Source organism: Oryx dammah, unplaced genomic scaffold, assembly GCF_014754425.2.
Source record: "Oryx dammah isolate SB20612 unplaced genomic scaffold, SCBI_Odam_1.1 HiC_scaffold_8, whole genome shotgun sequence".
In the NCBI taxonomy this organism is placed as follows: domain Eukaryota; kingdom Metazoa; phylum Chordata; class Mammalia; order Artiodactyla; family Bovidae; genus Oryx; species Oryx dammah.
This window is the reverse complement of record NW_024070192.1, coordinates 37402269-37423399: the sequence shown is the minus strand read 5'-3', so window position 1 is coordinate 37423399 and position 21131 is coordinate 37402269. Positions and strand designations below refer to the sequence as shown.

General features: G+C 42.2%; 1 protein-coding gene across 3 annotated transcripts in view; it reads right to left on the bottom strand.

The window, feature by feature from the left end:
- ANKFY1 (ankyrin repeat and FYVE domain containing 1) overlaps positions 1–21131 on the bottom strand; it is a 69527-nt gene that overhangs the window by 20372 nt on the left and 28024 nt on the right. For all 3 annotated transcript variants that reach the window (XM_040243715.1, XM_040243716.1, XM_040243717.1), the window contains exons 4-11: positions 19020–19155; positions 13596–13719; positions 12367–12516; positions 10703–10868; positions 5453–5657; positions 3987–4055; positions 3580–3779; positions 1414–1511 (exon numbers count right to left, since the gene is read on the bottom strand). In XM_040243715.1, coding sequence (XP_040099649.1) covers positions 1414–1511; positions 3580–3779; positions 3987–4055; positions 5453–5657; positions 10703–10868; positions 12367–12516; positions 13596–13719; positions 19020–19155 — 1148 coding nt within the window. The remainder of the gene's footprint in view (positions 1–1413; positions 1512–3579; positions 3780–3986; positions 4056–5452; positions 5658–10702; positions 10869–12366; positions 12517–13595; positions 13720–19019; positions 19156–21131) is intronic.

The following is a 21131-nucleotide window of genomic DNA, read 5'->3' as shown; positions in this document are numbered from 1 at the left end:
AAGGTGAGAAGGTACAGCTGGGAGACATTGTGGGCCTATGGGAGGATGTTTTTCAAGTTTGAAAGCAGAGCATCTCTGTAGCTATTAGAAATGAACAGTGGGCAAAATGAACAGTGGGATGATACAGCAGAGAGACAAGAGGCAGAGACACATGATGGCAGGAACAAATCCAAGAAACCAGTCACTGGCGCCTACAGGCCATGTCATCATTCTAGATGGAGAGCAGGCCAGCCGCGGGTTTAGGAGGGGACCGATCAGTAGGTATTTAACGGTGAGAAAAAAACGGTTCTGCCCTCTCCCCTGTGCTTCCACGACACATCGGATTGTCTTCTACACCAAGCTTACCGTTTACTGCCCTGCCCAGCACTGTTGAGAGAAGTGCAACTGCATGTCCTAGGGCCTGCATCATAATACTGACTCCATTACTGACAAAGTACGTAACTTATGGTTAAGCCACTTAACCTCCCAGAGTCTCAAGGCTCTTGACTCTGAAATGAGGGACTTAAAGATGGTGTTAATGTCTCTTCAATACGTGCTGCTTCCAGATCCACTGCGAGAACTGAAAGGGATAATAACCTTAAGGCTCCTGGCACAAAGGAGTTATAAAATGAACATGATCCTAAAGATGAGCACATCCTCCCTGTCTGAAAATTGTAAAGTAAAAATAACTATCATGCAGTTTTTAAAGTCCCAGATGCTACACTAATAAACACTTAAATTTATTTCTTTTTATCTTATATTAAAGAAATAAATTTATTTCTTTTTATCATATATTAAAGTATGATTTTTAATTATACTTTCTGAAATCAATACTAAGCTCACTTTACAGATGAGAACTGAAGCTCAGAAAGGTCAAGCAATTTGCCTGAGACCACATACAGCAAAAAGGGAAGTGGGAAATGTGGTCAAGCCAGAAACATCTGACTCAATCCACCACCCTTTAACACTGCGACATCTGCCTTAGCGTAAGACGCAGACTAAATAAACATGCACACAGGAAAACCTTCAGTTCAGTCTAAATAACATGCACACAGGAAAACCTTCAGTTCAGTCGCTCAGTTGTGTCCGACTCTGTGACCCCATGGACTGCAGCACACCAGGTTTCCCTGTACATCACCAACTCGCACCCATCCATTTTGCATTTGCTAAGGAAAACCTGAAAACCTTAGCAAATGCCAAATGTTATAAAAAATTAAGATGCTAACAGGATAGGTTTGTGTCCACGTCTGCTAATCTATAGTAGCCGTGAAGTCCAGAGTGTATTGTTCAGGACCTGACATCACAAATGCTCAAGAAGTGGTTGTGAATGAATGAACCAACCAATATTTGAAGACAAAAGCATCTGATACATGCTGGTTTTTTAACAATGTCCACGTAGTCTTCCACTTTGCCTGGCTGCCCTGTCACACTTACCCACTTGTTCCTGTGGTTGACGTGGGCACCATTGGTTGCCAGGAAAAGAGCTGCTGCCTCATTTCCTGCTTCAGCTGCCCGCTGTAGTAAGCAATTTCCTAGGAGAAAATGAGCATATTCATTCTTCCATTTGCATAAAAATTAGGTCAAGTTCACATTGCAACACACCCTGCCTTCCCCAGCACCTTTCACAGCTGACAAGCCCACACCAGAAGTGGGTACCACTTAAGTCCACACAGGCCCTCTCTGTGTGTGGACCCACAGACTAAGATGAGCCTGGGTGGGGAGCAAACACTTGGTCTAGAAGTCAGAAGATAGGCACTCCTTCTAGGATTTGCCACTAGCCACCGCCCAGGACCAGAGGGAAGTTACATCTCCTTACCCGGGTTGGTAAGAACATTTCTCAGCAGCAGTGCTACTGACTTCTTGGGCCAGCTAATTCTTTGCTGTGAGGAGCTGTCCTGTACATGGTGTGATGTTTAGAAGTATCCCTGGCTTCTGCCCAAGAGATAGCAGTAGCCCTCTCAACCTTACTGTGACAATCAAACTGCCAACAGGTGTTGCCAAATGTTACTTAGACAGTGAGGGCTGGGAAGTCATCTCTGAGAACCTCTGGGGTAGATAACCATTCTGAAGACACTGTGAGCTGAAGTTCTATCAGAAAATGCTCCTTAAACACTTGTTTTACTCCTATAGCCTTAAATATGTTTATTCTTGGCCTAGAAATGTTTTAGGTAGCACTGCTTTCTAAATAAAAGTCTTAGAAAAAAAATCAATTTTTTTTTTCTTCCTTTCCTCTCGAAGTGGTTTTAGTCCCAGAACACTGCTGTCTCTTCCTATTAAAATTTATGCCCTTCTTGGATAAACACGAAGTCTCGTGTTCTACAGCTGTTATTTACAAGTCAAATTAGATTAAATACCAGTACTAAAAACAAGGTAAAGCAATGAGACAAAATACTGCTATGTTATTACATGTATGTGAAAATTGCAACACGGAAAAAATAATATTCCTGAACTTCTATTAATACTCAAAGTATATAATGTAAAGTTGACAAAACTGGCAAGAAATGTTAACAGTCTTGCCCGTAGCACAGTGTGGACAGAAATAAATGAATTAAATAAAATTCTGTGTGACAAATAAGAAGTATGCATGAAGTATGTTACAACAGCTGTCACAAAGGAAAGCCATTATTTTAACTGAAAACTGAACAGTTTTTTTTTTCATGGAGCACCAGTTTTACTTGAAAGAATGACAACTAATAAGCTAGGTTATTAAAAAATGAGCTATGGTTATTCAAAAATGTCTTTAAGACATTTTCTTAAAGTGAGCCTCTTTAAGAAATGTGATGCTAAATAAATGATCATTTTGAAGATCTGCACAACCCAGTAAAACAAGATTTTCCAAACCAGTAAAGCACGACGTCACAAAATCATGTACAGAGCAAAGATCCATTCCAAGCACATACAGGCCATGGATTTTAATATAACAGAGTACAAGAAGTTCATGATATAGCTTCAGACTCCATACTGCAACTAACTTTAATCCTTTGATAAATTGTTTGCTACAGTATCAAACAAATACATCCACAATTATCTGAAAAGGCTCTCAAAATATGCCTTACTTTTTCCACTACTAAGTGTGTGATGGCATATTTTTTTTTTAACCAAACAATGTAGCTCAGAAGACTGAATATAGTTGCAGGTATTAGGAACCAAGTCACTCTTCCAACTAAATTTTGTTTTGAAAGTGATTTTTCATAAAAAATGTTATATATTAACATAAAATGGTTTGTTATTATTATTAATGCATATTTTAAAAATTTCTCAGTTTAAATTTCTAATATGGTAAATACCAAAGATATCCATTTAAACAAAAGCCCTTTGGGATATAATTTTTAAGAGGGTAAAAGAGTTCTGAGTCCAGAAAGACTGAATCTCACTGCATTAAACAAACAGAAGTGTTTCAGCTTAACAGACTTAACTTAGGGTCTGGCTCAATTTTTTGAAGCCCAAGATCAAGACTTTTTACTACAGTTAAAATTAAATACAAAACAATTCTTGTAACAGCATCCCTCTCAGTTTCTAAAGTTTTGGTAAAAACCCTGACAAGTATTTCATGGAGTCTCAGACTCGAGCATCAGCTCTTAGGGGCCTTCTGTGCTTTACCTGTTACTGTATCAGGTGCATTGGTGTTGCTGCCACGCTGAATGAGCCTGGCTGCAAAGCTGTTTTCATCAAATGAAGTCCCATTCACCACAGGGAGGTCTTCGAAGGGGTTTACGGACTGGTCGGAAGACACAGTGATGTACTGCACGGCAAGCCATAGAGCTGTGCTGCCCTCATGGTCTTTCAGCTCTAAATCTAACCTGAAATGAGGAAGCAATGTGAACACCAAGTACAATTGTCTTCAGACACTTTGTACTGTCAACAGTCTCATTCTGAAGGACATTTTTAAAATCTTACTTTTATTTCTTAAAATTGATAATGCTAAAAGACATTTTAAGAGCATTATCTTTCACTCACAATCCCACCCTCCCAACAGCTCTTTCATTGCTCCAGGGCTCCCTACGTACTGTTTACATTGCAGCAGCTGATTGAACACGTATTCATTCCTGGCCATGATAGACAAGTGTAAGGGAGTCCTATGGGATGAAAAAGAAGAGGTGTCAATTCTGGACATGCCCAGTTCAGGACTACTCACAGCAGATGTGATTAGAATCCACAGGAAATTCCACATTTCTGCCACAGTCTTTTTCTACCCTGGTAAACAATTTTCCAAAGCCATGACCAAGCATCAAAGGATGAAAATGGATTTGATTATATGTTACAATTTATTCAGTAGCCAAAAATACAAGAATCAATTAAAGGAAAAGACATAAAAAATACTGACAATGAATGTGTATATACTCATGTTTTTAAAACAGCAGTTTCTGCCATAGGTACACCTACTTTCATCTACCTATTCTCCACAAAATGAAAGTTTTTTTCTTCCCACAGTTCTCTGTTAGACTCAAACACATTCTGAGTGGCAAAAGGCAGGAACTGACTAAAATGGCATTTTATCACTTGTCACTGCTTTTATTTAGCCCTCATGTGCCCTGAGGAAGACGCCACCACAGAGCACAGGGACTCCCGGGCTGGCATCTATCTCAGAGCTACAGAACATCACAGTTTATTGCAGCTGGAAGGAAAAAAATTAAGGACAATCATCAGAAGGAGAAAAAAAAAAGGATGCAATTATCTTGAGAAATGAGATAATTATGACATTATATTGAGTCCATGGAGAGCTACCTTATATAAGTACCTTAGCCATCACACAAATCTGTTTTCCTAATCCAGCAACCCTCACGGCTGGATTTTTTTAGAGGGTTTTTTGAAGGTATAAAATACTGAGCTGCTAGGATAAAAATTGGGTCCTCTATTGTTGGTGATTCAGGTGGCTTAACTTCCCTTCAATGCCTCCCGCACTACTGTTCCAAAGACAAGCAGCCCTTTCTCAGATTCTAAAGTATAAGGAATCCTCAATCGAATATTTCTGGGAAGGGACGAAAGGAACACAACACAACTGTCACTGCGGAAAGGGGCGTGCTGTGGAAGACGACAAACTGTGCACGTAGAGATGTCTAACGTGGCAGTGTTTACAAGAAGGTGGAACTGGGATTAATACAATTAGACCTCACAGCAATGAAACAGATTGCTTTGCGATAGTGTACTCTTCTTCACGGTATCCGATCAGCTCTAAAAAAGATGAAGGAAGAAAGTCCCCTGGAGGAGACGGACTGGATGACCACTCTGGAGATGCCAAAAACTGCTTAAAAACCCAAGGACCGCAGTTACCCAAGAGGGAAACGCCTTCCCCATGTGCCTCTGGCCTTAGTTGTCTCTCATTTGCAAAACAAATCAATGTATGTGACTTCAGTAGGATTCAGACTGAGTAATGCTGAACCAAAACCCACGAAGTCCCCATCTGCCAGTAACGTGCCAGAAAATAACACTCTGGGAACCGTGCTCAGGGCAGCCAACCTGCACCCCGGCTTACCTGCCCTTGCTGTCCTGCATGTTGGGGTTCGCGCCAGCCTGCAGGAGGGCCTCTGTGAGCTGTGCCATCTCGGACATCACAGCTGCCGAGTGTTTCTTTGAATTGTACGATGCGACGAGGTGCAATGGTGTATCCTGGGCACCCAATGTGGCAGCATTGACCAAGGCCCCATTCTTAATGAGGAAAGTGGCAGCAAAAAGATCTCCTTGAAAGGAAACAAGAGAAGAAATGGTCACAGATGACAACAGTCAGGGCGAGCTATTCTGACCAGTGCTTCCTCAAAGGTACTGGTCAGTAAGTGTAGACAGAGAACATCTCACCATTGCGATCATGGACTTAACATACTCGAATTCAGCCACCGACTGCCTGCTGTCACCTGTCCCAAGCCCTCGCTGCAGCACCACATTACAGTCTTAGTATTCCAGGCTTCTCTCCTTCAAATCCTTCTGGTCATCAGCTCTCCTAAAGAGTTCCCAAGATTCCTCCCCAACACAACTTACCTCCCTCCCTCATTCCTGATCACAGTCTGTCCCCAAGCAGTACCTGCCTGCCTTTAACCTGCTAACTTGCAGTGGCTCTTACAAAGGCATTTATGAGAAGTTTTCTTTTATATCTTGCAATATCATTTCATCTTCTTCGACCACACTTCTGTGCTCTGAACATTGAGAAGGGGGTTAGGATTTCACGAGTGGCAACCTCTCAAGTCTGTCATCTGGATTCCTGTGCTCATTTGCATCTGCATAATATGAGTTTTATCTAGTCTTCTTAAACATGGAATTTCAAAATCAACTGGAATTTCTCATCCATTCTATTCCTTCTTCCAAGGGACTGCCTTGCTACTGGAGTGTGTAAGCTCTGGCAGTGACGGCGGCTAGGCTACCACAGGCCCCACGTATTCTGGTAGGACTGGGTCTGATTTCCTTTCTTTATAGTTTAAAAAAATTTTTTTTTTTGGCTGTGCTGGGTCTTCACTACTGTGCGGGCTTTTCTCCAGTTGTGGTGAGCAACGCTTGGGTTTCTCATTGCAGTGGCTTCTCTTGTTGTAAAGCATGGGCTCTAGGGCATGCAGGCTTCAGCAGTTACAGCACATGGGCTGAGCAGCTGCGGCTCCCAGGCTCTAGTGCTCAGGCTCAGTAGTTGCGATGTGTGGGTTTAGCCACTCTAGAGCACACGGCATCTTTCCGGATGAGGGATCAAACCTGTGTCTCCTACACTGGCAGGTGGATTCTTTACCACAAAACCACCAGGGAAACTCTGATTTATTTTTGTACCCATCCACTGTCTTACATATAACAGACATCAGGGAAATGTTTGGGAGGAAAATGGACTAACAGGTTGAGGCTATAAGGTTCCACTTTAACTGAATGGCCCCAATTCCAATCAGTTATGACCTTGGGTAACTGAAGAGTTCTCTAACCAGCCCGTTCTGAAATATTTTCATTTGTCCCTGATTCTTTTCTTGGGGAGGGCAGGGGAAAATACAATCTTTACCAGAATTGTGTGCAAAGGACCAAAGCTTAGATTTCTTTACAAAAAGATGTCAGTAGAGCTCTGAAAGCAACAGGTAACATGTATATCTGGGGACTAGGCTGGTTGCCCCTTGCTGTCCATATGTACATAGACATTTTGGGGTTATCATCTGTAATATGGACAAATCCCACAGAGATTCAGTCTAGGAGGGAATATATAAAAACTATATATCAGCAATAGAATAAAATATCTTAGAGAAGGCCACCTACATTCTGGAAGTGGAAAGAAAATTTAGAATTATGAGGACACAGAGCCTTAAAATGACAAGCCTGATATATAATATACTGGAGGAGAGGTGAAATATGGTTTCATTACCTGTAAGCTTGGCATATATTCCAAACTAAATAGTTAACAGCCAGTAAAGCTAAAGTAAGATGTGTCAGTGAAACACTTACACTATACACACAGAAGATAAACTGGGGCAAGACTGCGTACAGAAACAAGAGTACAGTATCAACGGCCGGATTCAGGTGGATGGCATAATAAATTTTTTTATATATCTTAAGCCCTTTTAAAAAGAATCATAGTTTTTAGATTAGATTTACTCTATTAATAAGAGCCGAAGTTTTTTAAAAAGTTTATACATATATGAAAATGAAGTCGCTCAATCGTGTCTGGCTCTTTGCGACCCCATGAACTATAGCCTACCAGGCTTCTCCATTCATGGGATTTTCCAGGCAAGAGTACCGGAGTGGGTTGCCATTTCCTGCTCCAGGGGATCTTCCTGACCCAGGGGTCGAACCTGGGTCTCCCACATTGCTGGCAGACACTCTACCCTCTGACCCACCAGCGAAGCCCTTATACATATATACATACATACAATATAAGCACCCCACACAAAGAATTATTTAGGAATTATTGGAAACTGAAAATTGACACTGTTTTGCATTAACAGAAAGTCAGCCCATGGATATAAAACCTAGAGGAAATAGACAACTGACATCAAAAAAGCAGAACGAAGGGAGGGAATAGAAAATGGCCAAAGCACCATTTATAAAGTTTTTTGACAGTAAGAAAACTTCTAATACATTTTAGAACAGTTTCCTTCAGAAAACCGTTAAGAAAAAAATTGCTTGGTGCTTAACAGTTTTGGTTACTTCATCACTTCACTCCTCAACACTGCCAAGGAAATGAGGCATTACTATAATGACCTGTCCATATAAAAATATTCCTAACAATGCAGTTAATGTTTTAAAAAAAATCTACACACAATTTTTCTTTCAATGAAGCTCTCTAACTGAAGTTTCATTCAGGGACCAGGCAATAACTTTCGTTAAATTAAATAATTAAATTTCATTAAATTAAATAAATCCAGTGGCTTAAAGCAATACAAATTTATTATCTTGCAGTTTTATAGGCTGAAAGTCTGGTATAGGCATCCCCCATCTAAAAGTTTTTCTGCTGTCAAAAACCAGATCCAGCTAATCAAAGGAGATAGCGTCTCTCTGGTCACGTGAACATCCCCTGTAGGCTCACTCACAGACTCATTCTTTTTTCCTTTTTATAACAATCTCCCTCTTTTATAGACACATTCTTGATATAAACTGATAGGTACACTTGGTTATCAGGATGATCACTGGCTCTTCTGGTGAGAGATTCTAATGTGTGCCCACAACCAAACCAAAATCTCATGTGTTAAAGAGCTTCACTTATATGATAATGAACTTAAAAGTAAGGTTAACAGTCACATTTTAAGTATATTACTCAAGTCAGTCATGTGGGCAGGTCAACAGACGGACAGCTCAAGCTGAAGAAGGAAAAGTGAAAAAAGATCCCTGCAGAAAATGAAGTTGGTGATGGCATTTCACACAGGGAAGGGATGAGCCTGCCAAGTGGCAGCCACTGGGTGAGGGCTACTGACTCACAGGCTCCCAACAACCAGTAAAGCGAGATAATTCTCACTTTACAGGTGAGGAAAAGGAGACTCAGGAATGCTTATGTGATTTGTCCAAGAGCACAGAGTAAGTGGACAAGCCAGGATTCAAACTGTGGTCCCTCAGGCTCCAAAGCCAGCGCTCTGTCCTCCACTCCATGCCACACTCTGCCAACTGAGCAACAATCAAGCTTATTATGCCCACACTGCAACCCCCATGCTTGCAAGCAACTCATAAATTCAGAGAGGAAGACTGAATCATCTGAAAATAAGCATCAAAAATGCATCACCAATTCTTGGCAATTCTTGTAACCAAGCAATCATCAAAATATTTAATAACTCATCAAAGATGTTTTTTCATCACACATAAGAATTTAAGTCCCTAAGAGGAAATTCTGGTACATGATTCTGAGATTGTTTTTTTAGTAACAAGTGTATCTGTTTCCAAAATAAACATCTCAGACACTGAACAGTATGGGAAAGAATAGTTCCCGATGCAGTGGAAACTTTTCCCACTGCACACACACTCAGTGCTAAGCACCCAGTGGCTTTGTGCAGTGCAGAGGGATGCTTGGGAAAAAAGCATCTGCTCTTGACACTCACATACTCTAAGGATTTCCTTCTCAAGGATGAACAAAATTTTCCTCTTCATCAGCCAGCACGCTTAACACTCTAACACATGACTTAGAGGGAGATTTATATTAAAACTTGCCCAAAAAGGGCAAAGCCACAGCTGCAACAGGACCATATTTGAAGTAACTACACCCCACCAGCTAGGAGCAACTTGTGAACAGCAAAAGCACAGAAGAGATAATAATAGAATAATAATGCACAACTGGAAGGTTAAATACACATTATTAAGATGTGGAGAAACCAGTGTGTCCTGTTCTTGATGTCCACGTGTAAACAAAATGGGGCCATGGCCAAGTACCTCAATCAAGTCATCCATCCCTCTACAGAATGAAGGCTCTGAGTCATCTGAAAGCTTTCAGGCCATACTGAAACTCTACCCCTATATGGCTTCTCACTTTCTGTCAAAAAAATGACTACTGCAAGGGCTTCCCTGGCAGTCCAGTGGTTAGGACTCCACTCTGCCAATTCAAGGGGTGTGAGTTTGATCCCTCGTTGGGGAACTAAGATTCCACATGCTGTGTAGCAGGGCCAAAAAAAAAAAAGACTACTGCAAAGTAGAGTCAGGTAGGATCCATTTGGGACTTAAGAATTAAGGCCATGGGAAAGACTAGTACTTTTCCCCCTTTAATTCAGTAAGATGAAAATGCTTTGATTGTAATTCTGCCCCTTATATAACTTCCCACTATTAATGACAAAGTACTCAAACAGAGCTATAATTTCAAATAACTTTCCTAGAACAAAATGAAATATTATCACTTTGCCATGCTAGATGAGAAATCCAGTTTGTAAAAGTGAAAATTCTCAATCCCAGAATAGGTTTTAATATTTGTGTTCCTGGAACTTTCTTTCTCTTGCAGTAACTGATACCAGTAAAGTCTTCCTTGCACAATTTCTGAAAAAAGTAGTATACTGGATGAGCAAGTAACACATTGACTGCTTACAAGTAGATGGTGCTTTTTTCTCTAAGTGCCATCTCTCTAATCTTCTGGGGGTCCTGATGGCACTCTGAAGAGCCTAACCAACAAGACACGAGGCAGCAGGTCTTCCGTCTCTCCTCTGACCCACTGACCACAAATTCTAAGTTTGTTGCCTGCCCAGTACAGACTCAAGAAGGCTTTGAGAGTCTATGGAACAGGATCAGAGAGTCTTTGAAAGTTACTTGGCTAAAAGTAAAACTGCCCACAGAGAAAAATATAAAATACATTTCTTCCTACCTCTTTGGATTCCTTTATGTAACAAGCTCCAGCCGTTCTTGTCCACCATGTCCACGTCAGCTTTGTGATTAACCAGCGTGGTGGCGATACTCTCCAGACGTCGGGAAAGGGCTAGATCTAATGCAAGGTCTCCGTTACGATCCAACTCATTCAGTTTCCCAGGGAGCTGCATAGAGAAATTCCTACATCAGCACACAGTCAGTAGAGAAGACAACTGACTCTCGGGCCTTGACTCTTCAATATCATCTCACACAATATCAGATTTTAGTCCTATAACTTACTACAGCTTATGCTCTGAATTCAACTGAACTCACAAGCTTCTCTTGGGCCTCCTCAGGGCACATGCCTGTCTGGGAGCCCAGGACTAGCGGGGATCACAGAGCAGGTGCAAACACCATGGAAGATGACACAAGAGGGACACACAGATGCTGCTGCGGGAACACAAGTGCCAGGATGGAGGGTCAGACAGTCTGATGGGGCCCAGCTCACATCTTCATGAAAGACTGCAGCTTAACTACCTAATTCCTCCTGGCAGTTTAAGGTCTCCCCCGACTCTGGACACTCAGGATAAAACACACGACACAGCCACCTGTCTAGAGCAGCCCCATTTCCCCTAAGGCAGTGCAGTGAGCAGAAGGCCCGTTTCCAAATACGTCCATGCCCTAACCCTTAGAACCCGAGACTATGTCACCTCACATAATGAAAGGCCCTCTGCAGATGTGATTAAGGTTAACGACCCCGTAATGGGAAGAGGACCCCGGACCTGCAAGGAGGGCCCAATCTATCTACTCACGTGAGTCCTTAAAAGCAAAAGAGGGAAGCAGAAGAGTAGATGAGACAGATGTGACACGAGAAAGACCGGGTCCGACATGTTGGCTTTCAAGAGGGAGGAAAGGGGCCCTGGGTGAAGGAACGTGCTGGCCGCTGGAAGCTGAGAATGGCCCTGACTCAGCTCACAGCCAGGAAGAAAATGTGCATGCTGGTCCTACAGTCACCAGAAACTGAATTCTGCCAACAACCCAAACAAGCAGGCTTCCCTACAGCCACCAGAAAGGAACACAGCCTGCCAACAACCGGACTTCCAACCTATAAAACCACAAGATAATACATGTGCGTTGCTCTAAGCCACTGGGTTTGTGGTAAATTTTTCAAAAATATTTATTTATTCATTTGGTTGCTCTGTGTCTCAGTTGTGGTACACAGGATCTCAGTTGTGGCGTTGTGGCATGCAGACTCTCAGTATGGCATGTGGGATCTAATTCCCTGATCAGAGATCAAACCCAAGCCCCAGTGGGAGCAGAGAGTCTTAAGTCACTTGGCCACCAGGGAAATTCCGGTTGGTGGTAATTTCTTTTGTGTGTGTGTGCATTTATTTATTTTTATGGTAATTTCTAACAGTGGCAAAAGAAAAACTAAAACAGGTATTAGTACCTAAAAGTTAAGTACTGCTGAAATGACTACCTAAAAATGTGGAAGTGTCTTCGGAAGTGGGTGACGAGCAGAGGCTGGAAGAATGTTAAGAAGTATGAGGGGAAAAGCTCAGGTGGCTTCGAACAAACCACTGGTAGAAACATGTACATTAAAGACCAGGAATGGCCCAGAGGAAGTGAGAAGCATTACAGAGAAGAACAAGTGAAGTGCAGTTTGGGGAAAAGGCGGAGTACCTGTGAGTCCATTTCAATTAGATAAAGAAAGACCACGTCTTCTCTCTCCACTTTGATAGCTTTATGTAATGGGTACTCGGTCTTGGACTTGATCATTTTGTATAACAACTGAGCACTCATGCTGCTGAAGTCCTCCTTCCGTAAGTCATCCTGCGGATTAAGAAGACAGTGAAAAGCAGAACAGATTCAACATATCAACAATAATGACAATGCACATTTCTTAGGAAGCACTTGGAAAGTGTCTGGGCCTACTTTAACGTTTCCCAGCTCACTGAATTCTCACAAATCCCTGACGTAGGTACTGTTATTATCTCCATTCCCAGATGATGAAAGTAAAGCAAAAAGAGGCTGATTAACTGCACAGAGAGTGAACAGCTGAGCGGGGATCTGGAGCCAAGAGCCCACCCCCACTCCCGAGCATGGACTCTTCACCATAGCACCACCCGGCCTCCAGGTAACATGGTAAAGCATGAGCAACACGGACATCCCGCGGGACACAGCCACAAGGAGCCCCTACATGAGAGCAGACTCCTCCCCACTTAGCCCCACAAAGACGATAACAGAATTAACCAGAACTTCCACAAACAATTATCGGTTTCTACTGCTGCAGATCTCTAAATCTCTACCTATTTTAGCAGAAAGGTTCCTGTTTCAATTCTTCAAAATCCAGTAAGATACTTTTTCTCACAGTGTTGCTGAATACCAAACAATTTACAGAAACTAGGTTATAAAACAGCACTAGCCATGATTTTCTTAAAAAATGCAAAACAGACAACCAAGAACTGCAAAACCTCTTCTTTATGATGACAGCTACCTAAGCGAGCAGATCTAATCTAACAATTCTCTCCAGACACCGAGAAGGCAGAGAAAGCCCGGAGGGGGCGCTGCTGAGCACACAGGCCTGGGGGCCCCACAGCAGCACTTGCTTGTGAGGCTCGGCCACGGCTCCTGCAGATGGAGGACGAGGGAGGCGTGTGTCCCTTCGTTCCAAGCCTGCTTCTTGGCCTGGGCTATCTTCGCCCCTCGACTCCGAAATCAGAACTAGGAGGCTTTTAGAGCCAAAAAGAATCTAACAGATCATCTAACGCAACTACTTAGCCTTCAATTTTGTTATAAAAGGAAACAAGGGGCCAGAGACGTAACTTTCTGTGGAACCAAGTCCCACGCCCTGGTCTCCCGACTTCCAGCAAAGGTGCTTTTTTTCCCACACTCCTCAGCCTCACACTCACCCAGTGACTTGCAATAATTTCTGCACAGTAGTTCATCAATGTGCTGGCATTCAGCTCCTCTGCAGTCTGATAGAAGCGAATACAGTTCCTGACGTTCACCAGAGACATCACACCCTTCTCACATCTACGAGAGAGTTATCAGTGATCAACAGGATTGTTAGGATCAATATATTCATAAATGAACAAACCAAAGCAACAATCTGTATACTGGCTGGCTATGTCCAATAACAATAAAGTGTAAGGTTTAAGCAATGCAGCTATGAATAAACTGTAGCTGAGTTACTCTAAGTACCAGAATTTCATTATTGTATTGCTCATTCTGGTCAGAATCCAAATAATCTTTAAATAAACATGTTAAGCATAACACCCCAACTGCCTTCAAAATAACCACATGAAACTCACTGATCACACACACAGGCGACTGTAATGTCAAACATGAAATGCATCAAATTCAGTCCTTCAGTATTTAATTGTATGGGACACACTTGCAGTTCCCACTAGCACAACTCTATCATGCCACAAGTGTGGCTTAGAAATAGCTTCAAATATGAGGCTCCATGCCTCAAAACGAATACCTCCTTAAGTCTTCCCATATGGTGATCTATATGGTATGTGAATCGTAACTCAATAAAGCTGACTTTAGAAAGCCCACTTTAAAAATCCATCATGTATAGAAACAACTGAGTTAAGAGACAAACTACAGAACACCAAGATAGAGAAGAATTGGCTACAATGGTGTCCCACAGAGCCTGGGAACAGTAACAATAATAACAAAATTCTGAGAATCATTAATAAGAGAGCCCCAGCTAGGTCAGGGAAGACAGGGCTGCACACAGGTCTCTCGTAGCACAAAGCAGGCACACACCCTAGACTACACAATGCAGAACAGGGAAGCCCCAAGTTTCCACTATCCTGGGATTCCCAGAAACCTTGGTGAGCCTCCACAGCCCCGGGCCTGGGAGGAAGGAGGCGGTGACACAGTCCTCCCACCTCCCTTGCCTGCACATCTCCCTACAAGTCAAATTCACCTCCAAGGGCATCCAAGAGGCCTCATGTGGTCTCAGGGAATACCCCGACACCCCACTGCTGCTTCTGTCCCACAGTGCCCACAAAAACCAAGCTCTCATCACAAGGGAAGGTAGGGATGGACACAAACTGAATCATCAGGTAAGTAAGACCACAGCTGAGGTCCACTGCATTTAAGGGGCCCAACTACATGGGCTCCCTGGGCCCTCCTCTCCTCCTCTGTGAAATAAGGATAATACTCTCTTTCAGAGGTTCAGAGGATCTGTGAGTGTTTTTCAAGATAAAGGAAAATTATGTACAATCTGCACAGTCTGAGGTACATAGTAGGTATGCTTGCTTACTAGTTGAGGTCTTCCTCAAGGAAGATGCATAATTTAATAACTAATACAAAAGAGATTCAGTCCTACTATAAATAAGAATAACTGGCTAACAGATAACTCCAACAGGTGAGGTTTGAATACCAAGAGGACAGGGGAAGATGGGGGAAGAAAGGAGGAAAGTCACAAGACAGACCTGAGAAGGAGGAGGAACACATTTTCTAAACCTCACAAATGAGACTTGAGCCAGGAGCAAGAATAACCTTGCAGCCATTTCTCCACCTAGCAGTAAATGCATAAACTCATTTAATTCCAAGACCTGTGCTTATGTACTCTGTGTTTAAGCAACATAGCTTGGTGTAAAGAAGCACCTCCCCCAGAGCACTTTTAAATCAAACTGGCACCATATCTAAGTAAGTCACTACAATAATGAGCAAGGATGCTCTCTACTTCTGAGCCTCTGCTGCCTGCACACTAGTCTCATCAGACTCTAGCATGCTGGCTGCAATGTCTGATGAAGTCATTCTGACGCTGGCTATGAAATCAGAGCATTCTAGGAGAGATGTCGTCTTTTCGGATACGTGAAACTTTTACCACTTTTACACTGACAAATATCCTAACGTCCTAAAACATGGTGTGATCTCAGGGAGTACTGACTCATCTGCAGAGCACCTCACAAGGCATTTTTATAGACAAATGCTGAGTGTGAAAATGCCATTTTCTTCCTTACTACCACCAAGAGACACTGCACCAAGACACTCGATGCTTCACAAGGACAGATGTTTTGTTACAACCGGCAAACACTTCATTTTCACTAAACTCTCGGATCCCCAAAGTGCCATTCACAATGTGGATAGCCTATAAATAGTCACTGGCATGACTTAAACAACTGAAGGACATGTAATCATATTTAAAAATTCAGATTCTCAGTTCACATCTTCTCTTTGAAAAGCAGCAAGGCACACTGACTTTTCTCTAAAGGGATTTTTGTTGCTGTTAATACATGTTTTTCATTTTAGAGTATAAAAAAATACAGATGCACAAAAGAGTACATCTAATTTTTAAAGTCAAGTGTATGATTAAGCATCCCACAAACTCCTGTCCAGTTTTGTGTCATCTGTGCCTCTGAATATAAGGCAGAAAAATTACTGAAAGGATAAACAAAAGGTTCAGTTCAGTTGCTCAGTTGTGTCCAACTCTTTGCGACCCCATGAATTGCAGCACGCCAGGCCTCCCTGTCTATCACCAACTCCTGGAGTTCACCCAAACCCATGTCCATCGAGTTGGTGATGCCATCCAGCCATCTCATCCTCTGTCGTCCCCTTCTCCTCCTGCCCCCAATCCCTCCCAGCATCAGTCTTTTCCAGTGAGTCAACTCTTCGCATCAGGTGGCCAAAGTATTGGAGTTTCAGCTTTACCATCAGTCCTTTCAAAGAACACCCAGGACTGATCTCCTTTAGAATGAACTGGTTGGATTTCCTTGCAGTCCAAGGGACTCTCAAGAGTCTTCTCCAAAACCACAGTTCAAAACCATTAATTCTTTGGCGCTCAGCTTTCTTCACAGTCCAACTCTCACATCCATACATGACCACTGGAAAAACCATAGCCTTGACTAGATGGACCTTTGTTGGCAAAGTAATGTCTCTGCTTTTGAATATGCTATCTAGGTTGGTCATAACTTTCCTTCCAAGGAGTAAGCATCTTTAATTTCATGGCTGCAATCACCATTTGCACTGATTTTGGAGCCCAAAAAAATAAAGTCTGACACTGTTTCCATTGTTTCCCCATATATTTCCCATGAAGTGATGGGACCAGATGCCATGATCTTAGTTTTCCGAATGTTGAGCTTTAAGCCAACTTTTTCACTCTCCTCTTTCACTTTCATCAAGAGGCTTTTTAGTTCCTCTTCACTTTCTGCCATAAGGGTGGTGTCATCTGCATATCTGAGGTTAAATCACCGATGATTTACTTTTGTTATTTGTATAATTCTATACTTCCTAAATACCACACACTGAACATGTAGCTATCAGGAGAAAAAAAATTATTTAAACTGTCAGTTGTTAGCATACACTATTAATTATCTCTTTTTTAAGACTATTTTCCTGATAATGCTTACACCCAAAACTTCCTTTTCCCTTTTCATCAATCTGGTGACCACATTCCCAAACCAAGATCCCTACATGATAAACATCAGCAACACCTGCTTCACATTTAACTGCACACATCCATGTGTCAGAGCCCTTTCACTTACTATTTCAAATGTGTAATTCCTTCTGCAAACAGCAGTGGGCACTCTGTGATCATTCAAAAGCCAATATTTGACTCCAGCTGGGTCTCTTCCATCCCAGCCCTTAACAAAGCCTTGACAGATAAACTTAATACCCACATCCAATAATAAAACACTGAGCATCTGGTAATGTTGATAGTTATGAAGCCTAATCAGTTAATAAACAATAAACACTTTAATTAAAGAATCCATTACACAGATTACAGCTATCTAAACTACTCCTAACTGCAGGGCACTTTTATCAAAGCGATTCAATTTATAAGCAAGAAAATCAATCTGAGAAAGCTCAGGAAATCTGGGTGGGGTGGCGGGGGGAGAAACGTGTAGATATCAATCACATTCAATCTAATTAAAATCATGCTCTGATTTCACTCTGAGATGATTCAAAAACTCACCCAAAGAAAGACCTTTATAGTAAAGCTATCCTGGCTAACCTAATATTGTATGTACCTACAAGTCCTAGACCTGGTTTGGTTTTTAGGTTATTGGATTTAGGTATTAATACGGCCTCAAGCCCACATCAATCACAGATAATTAGGAGTAACCTGTGTACTGACTCATGTGGGGCACAGTGGGCTATCTCAGGGGAAACAGCCAGCCTCAATGAAAACAGAACAAGCGGCTCTAGGTAGGCAGGTCTCTCTTGACTCTGCTGCTGTGCCTATTTAGTTGCTATGTCATGTCCGACTCTTTTGCTACACATGTCCATGTGACCCCATGGACTGTAGCCTGCCAGGCTCCTCTGTCCATGGGATTTCCCAGGCAAGAATACTAGAGTGGCTTGTCATTTCCTTCTCCAGGGGATCTTCTGGACCCAAGGATCAAACCTGAGTCTCCTGCTTGGCAGGCGGATTCTTTACCGCTGAACCACCTGGGAAGCCCTCTTGATGCTGAGGGCAACACAACAGATGGAATGCTATCCCTCCGCCCACCTAGGAGCAACGCCCTTCCTTCACACACACAGAACACAAAAGACCACTGCTAAGTCACTTCAGGTTGTGTCCAACTCTGTGCAACCCCATAGACGGCAGCCCACCAGGCTCCTCCGTTCCTGAGATTCTCCAGGCAAGAACACTGGAGTGGGTTGCCATTTCCTTCTCCAATACAGGAAAGTGAAAAGTAAAGTGAAGTCGCTCAGTCGTGTGATGTAAAAAGCACTCCCTCTAAAAAGCTGACTTCCAGGGGCTAAATCACCAACAAAAAATAAGGGCATTTTGATCACCTGGTGAACACTGTTCTCACTGTGTTCTGTAGGGATAGCAACAGAGAAAGTGCAATATAAAAAACACAGCAGCCTCTCTCCTTGGAACCTAAAAAGCAGTAACAAATGAAGTGAGGTCTCAGAAACACTATGAAATTTACTGAGACAGACTCTCATGTACTAATTTAGTCATTAATGTGTTTGTAACAAGAGAATATGACCTTCTTCCAAGGTCAGAAGAACTTCCAAGCAGACAGAAAGTAGAAGTGAAAGGAAATGATACAGGAGGGAAAGTTGAGGGGCTGGACACTGGATTATATTATTTCATATTTGGTTCATCAGTTCACACATCTATGTAATCACAGGTAGTAAATCAGTGAAAGAAGAGAGAAGACCCAAAAGCTTCAGCAAAGTTTAGCTTACAAGACAACAAAAAGCAAGGGAGACAAAATTCTCTCCCCACTACTGCCTTTAAAAGAACACCTTGCAAAAGTTATTTACATTAGCAGAAGCAGCTGTTTTCCCAGAGCTTGGCATAATTAAAGCTCAGCCACCACCATCTGAGGTGCTTGACTATATCTGCTGTGACTTGCCTCTCCCTAAGGAGCTGTAGCTGAAACCGATTAGCTAGTTTCATCAGCTCAGTCAGGAACACATCGTCTTCTCTGAACTCCAACTCATCCGTATAGATCCAGCGAAGCATTGTCATCGTCACCTCAGGGTTAGCATCTGGTTAAAGAAAGAAAGCAGAAAAACTGAAGACAAAGCACAGATGACAGTCGGGCCCTCCCGAGGACCCCGAAAAGCTAAGGCTACAGAGAAACTTGTGGTAGACCCAGCTCAAAGAAATATCACACAGCCATTAAAAAGGGTTCTGGGTACCATCTGATTCCAGAAAAGTGTTAAAAGTTTTGCAAGGGGCAGTACATGGGGGAAATGAACCTATTAAAGATGTAAATCAAATAAGCTGGAGGAAAATATTTTAAATATATGACAAAGAGTTTACATTCTTTTTTTGGGCATCTGTACCGCATCTGTACAGGTAAACTTTTCACTTCACTGCACTTTGCACGTATTGTGTTTTTTCTCCACAAATTGAAGGGTTATAGCAACCCTGTGTTACAAAATGATGGTTAGAAATTTTTAGCCATTAAGTATTTTTAAATTAAGGTATGTACATTGTTTTTTCTAGACATAATGTTAATACACACGTAGCAGGCTACAATATTGTGTAAACGTAACATTCACATGTACTGGGAAAGCTAAAAATTCACATGACACACTATTATGAGTTTTGCTCTTTACGGCTGTGGACTGGAATTGAACCCAAAATCTCTCCAAGGTCTGTTATATACCACAACTCAGTTCATTCAGCCTTATGTGGGGAAGATAACTTACTCCTAACAATGAGGGCATCGCAACACCACCACCGTCAAACATCTTCTCTGTGGTGGTTTCTTTAATTTTATTTTAAAATTTCACTTGGTTTCCTTTAATAACCCTATGCAAATTGTCCAAACCAACAAACTTGTATGATGAATAAACCCAAATATGAACAGTTTTTAAAAAGTTTCTAAAAAATGACATCAGCAGAGATGCCCTATAACCCTCAAAACTTCAAATAAAGATTTGAATAAAAATCTTCAAATAAGATTCAAGTGATCACCAAACTTTCCCACTCCTGCCTTGATTCGTCCCTTAATCTCCAAACAATAAACTGAGAGTGATCCACTCTGAGTCTCATACTAAGCAGTGGGCAGAGAACAATGAACCAGAAGGAGGTTAGGTGCTTCTGTGTCAGTCAGCTCAGTCGTGTCTGACTCTGCGACCCCAAGGACTGCAGCACACCAGGCCTCCCTGTCCATCACAACTCCCAGAGCTTACACAAATTCATGTCCATTGAGTCAGTGATGCCATCCAACCATCTCATCCTCTGTCATCCCCTTTTCCTCCCGCCTTCAATCTTTCCCAGCGTCAGGGTCTTTTCCAATGAGTCAGTTCTTCGCATTAGGTGGCCAAAGTGTTGGAGTTTTAGCATCAGCATCAGTCCTTCCAATGAATAGTCAGGACTGATTTCCTTTAGGATGGATTGGTTGGATCTCCTTGCAGTCCAAGGGACTCTCAAGAGTCTTCTCCAACACCACAGTTCCAAAGCATCAGTTCTTCAGTGCTCAGCTTTCTTTATACTCCAACTCTCACATCCACACATGACTACTGGAAAAACCATAGCCTTGACTAGATGGACCTTTGTTGCCAAAGTAATGTCTCTGCTTTTTAATATGCTGTCTAGGTTGATCATAGCTTTCCTTCCAAGGAGCAAGCGTCTTTTAATTTCATGGCTGCAGTCACCAACTGCAGTGATTTTGGAGCCCCCAAAAACAAAGTCAGTGTTTTCATTGTTTCCACATCTCTTTGCCATGAAATGATGGGACCAGATGCCATGATCCTAGTTTTCTGAATGTTGAGTTTTAAGCCAACTTTTTCACTTTCATCAAGAGGCTCTTTTAGTTCTTCACTTTCTGCCATAAGGGTGGTGTCATCTGCATATCTGAGGTGACTGATATCCTCCAGCAATCTTGATTTCAGCTTGTGCTTCATTCAGCCCAGCATTTCGTATGATGTATTCTGCATATAAGTTAAATAAGCAGGGTGACAATATGCAGCCTTGAAGTATTCCTTTCCCGATTTGGAACCAGTCTGTTGTT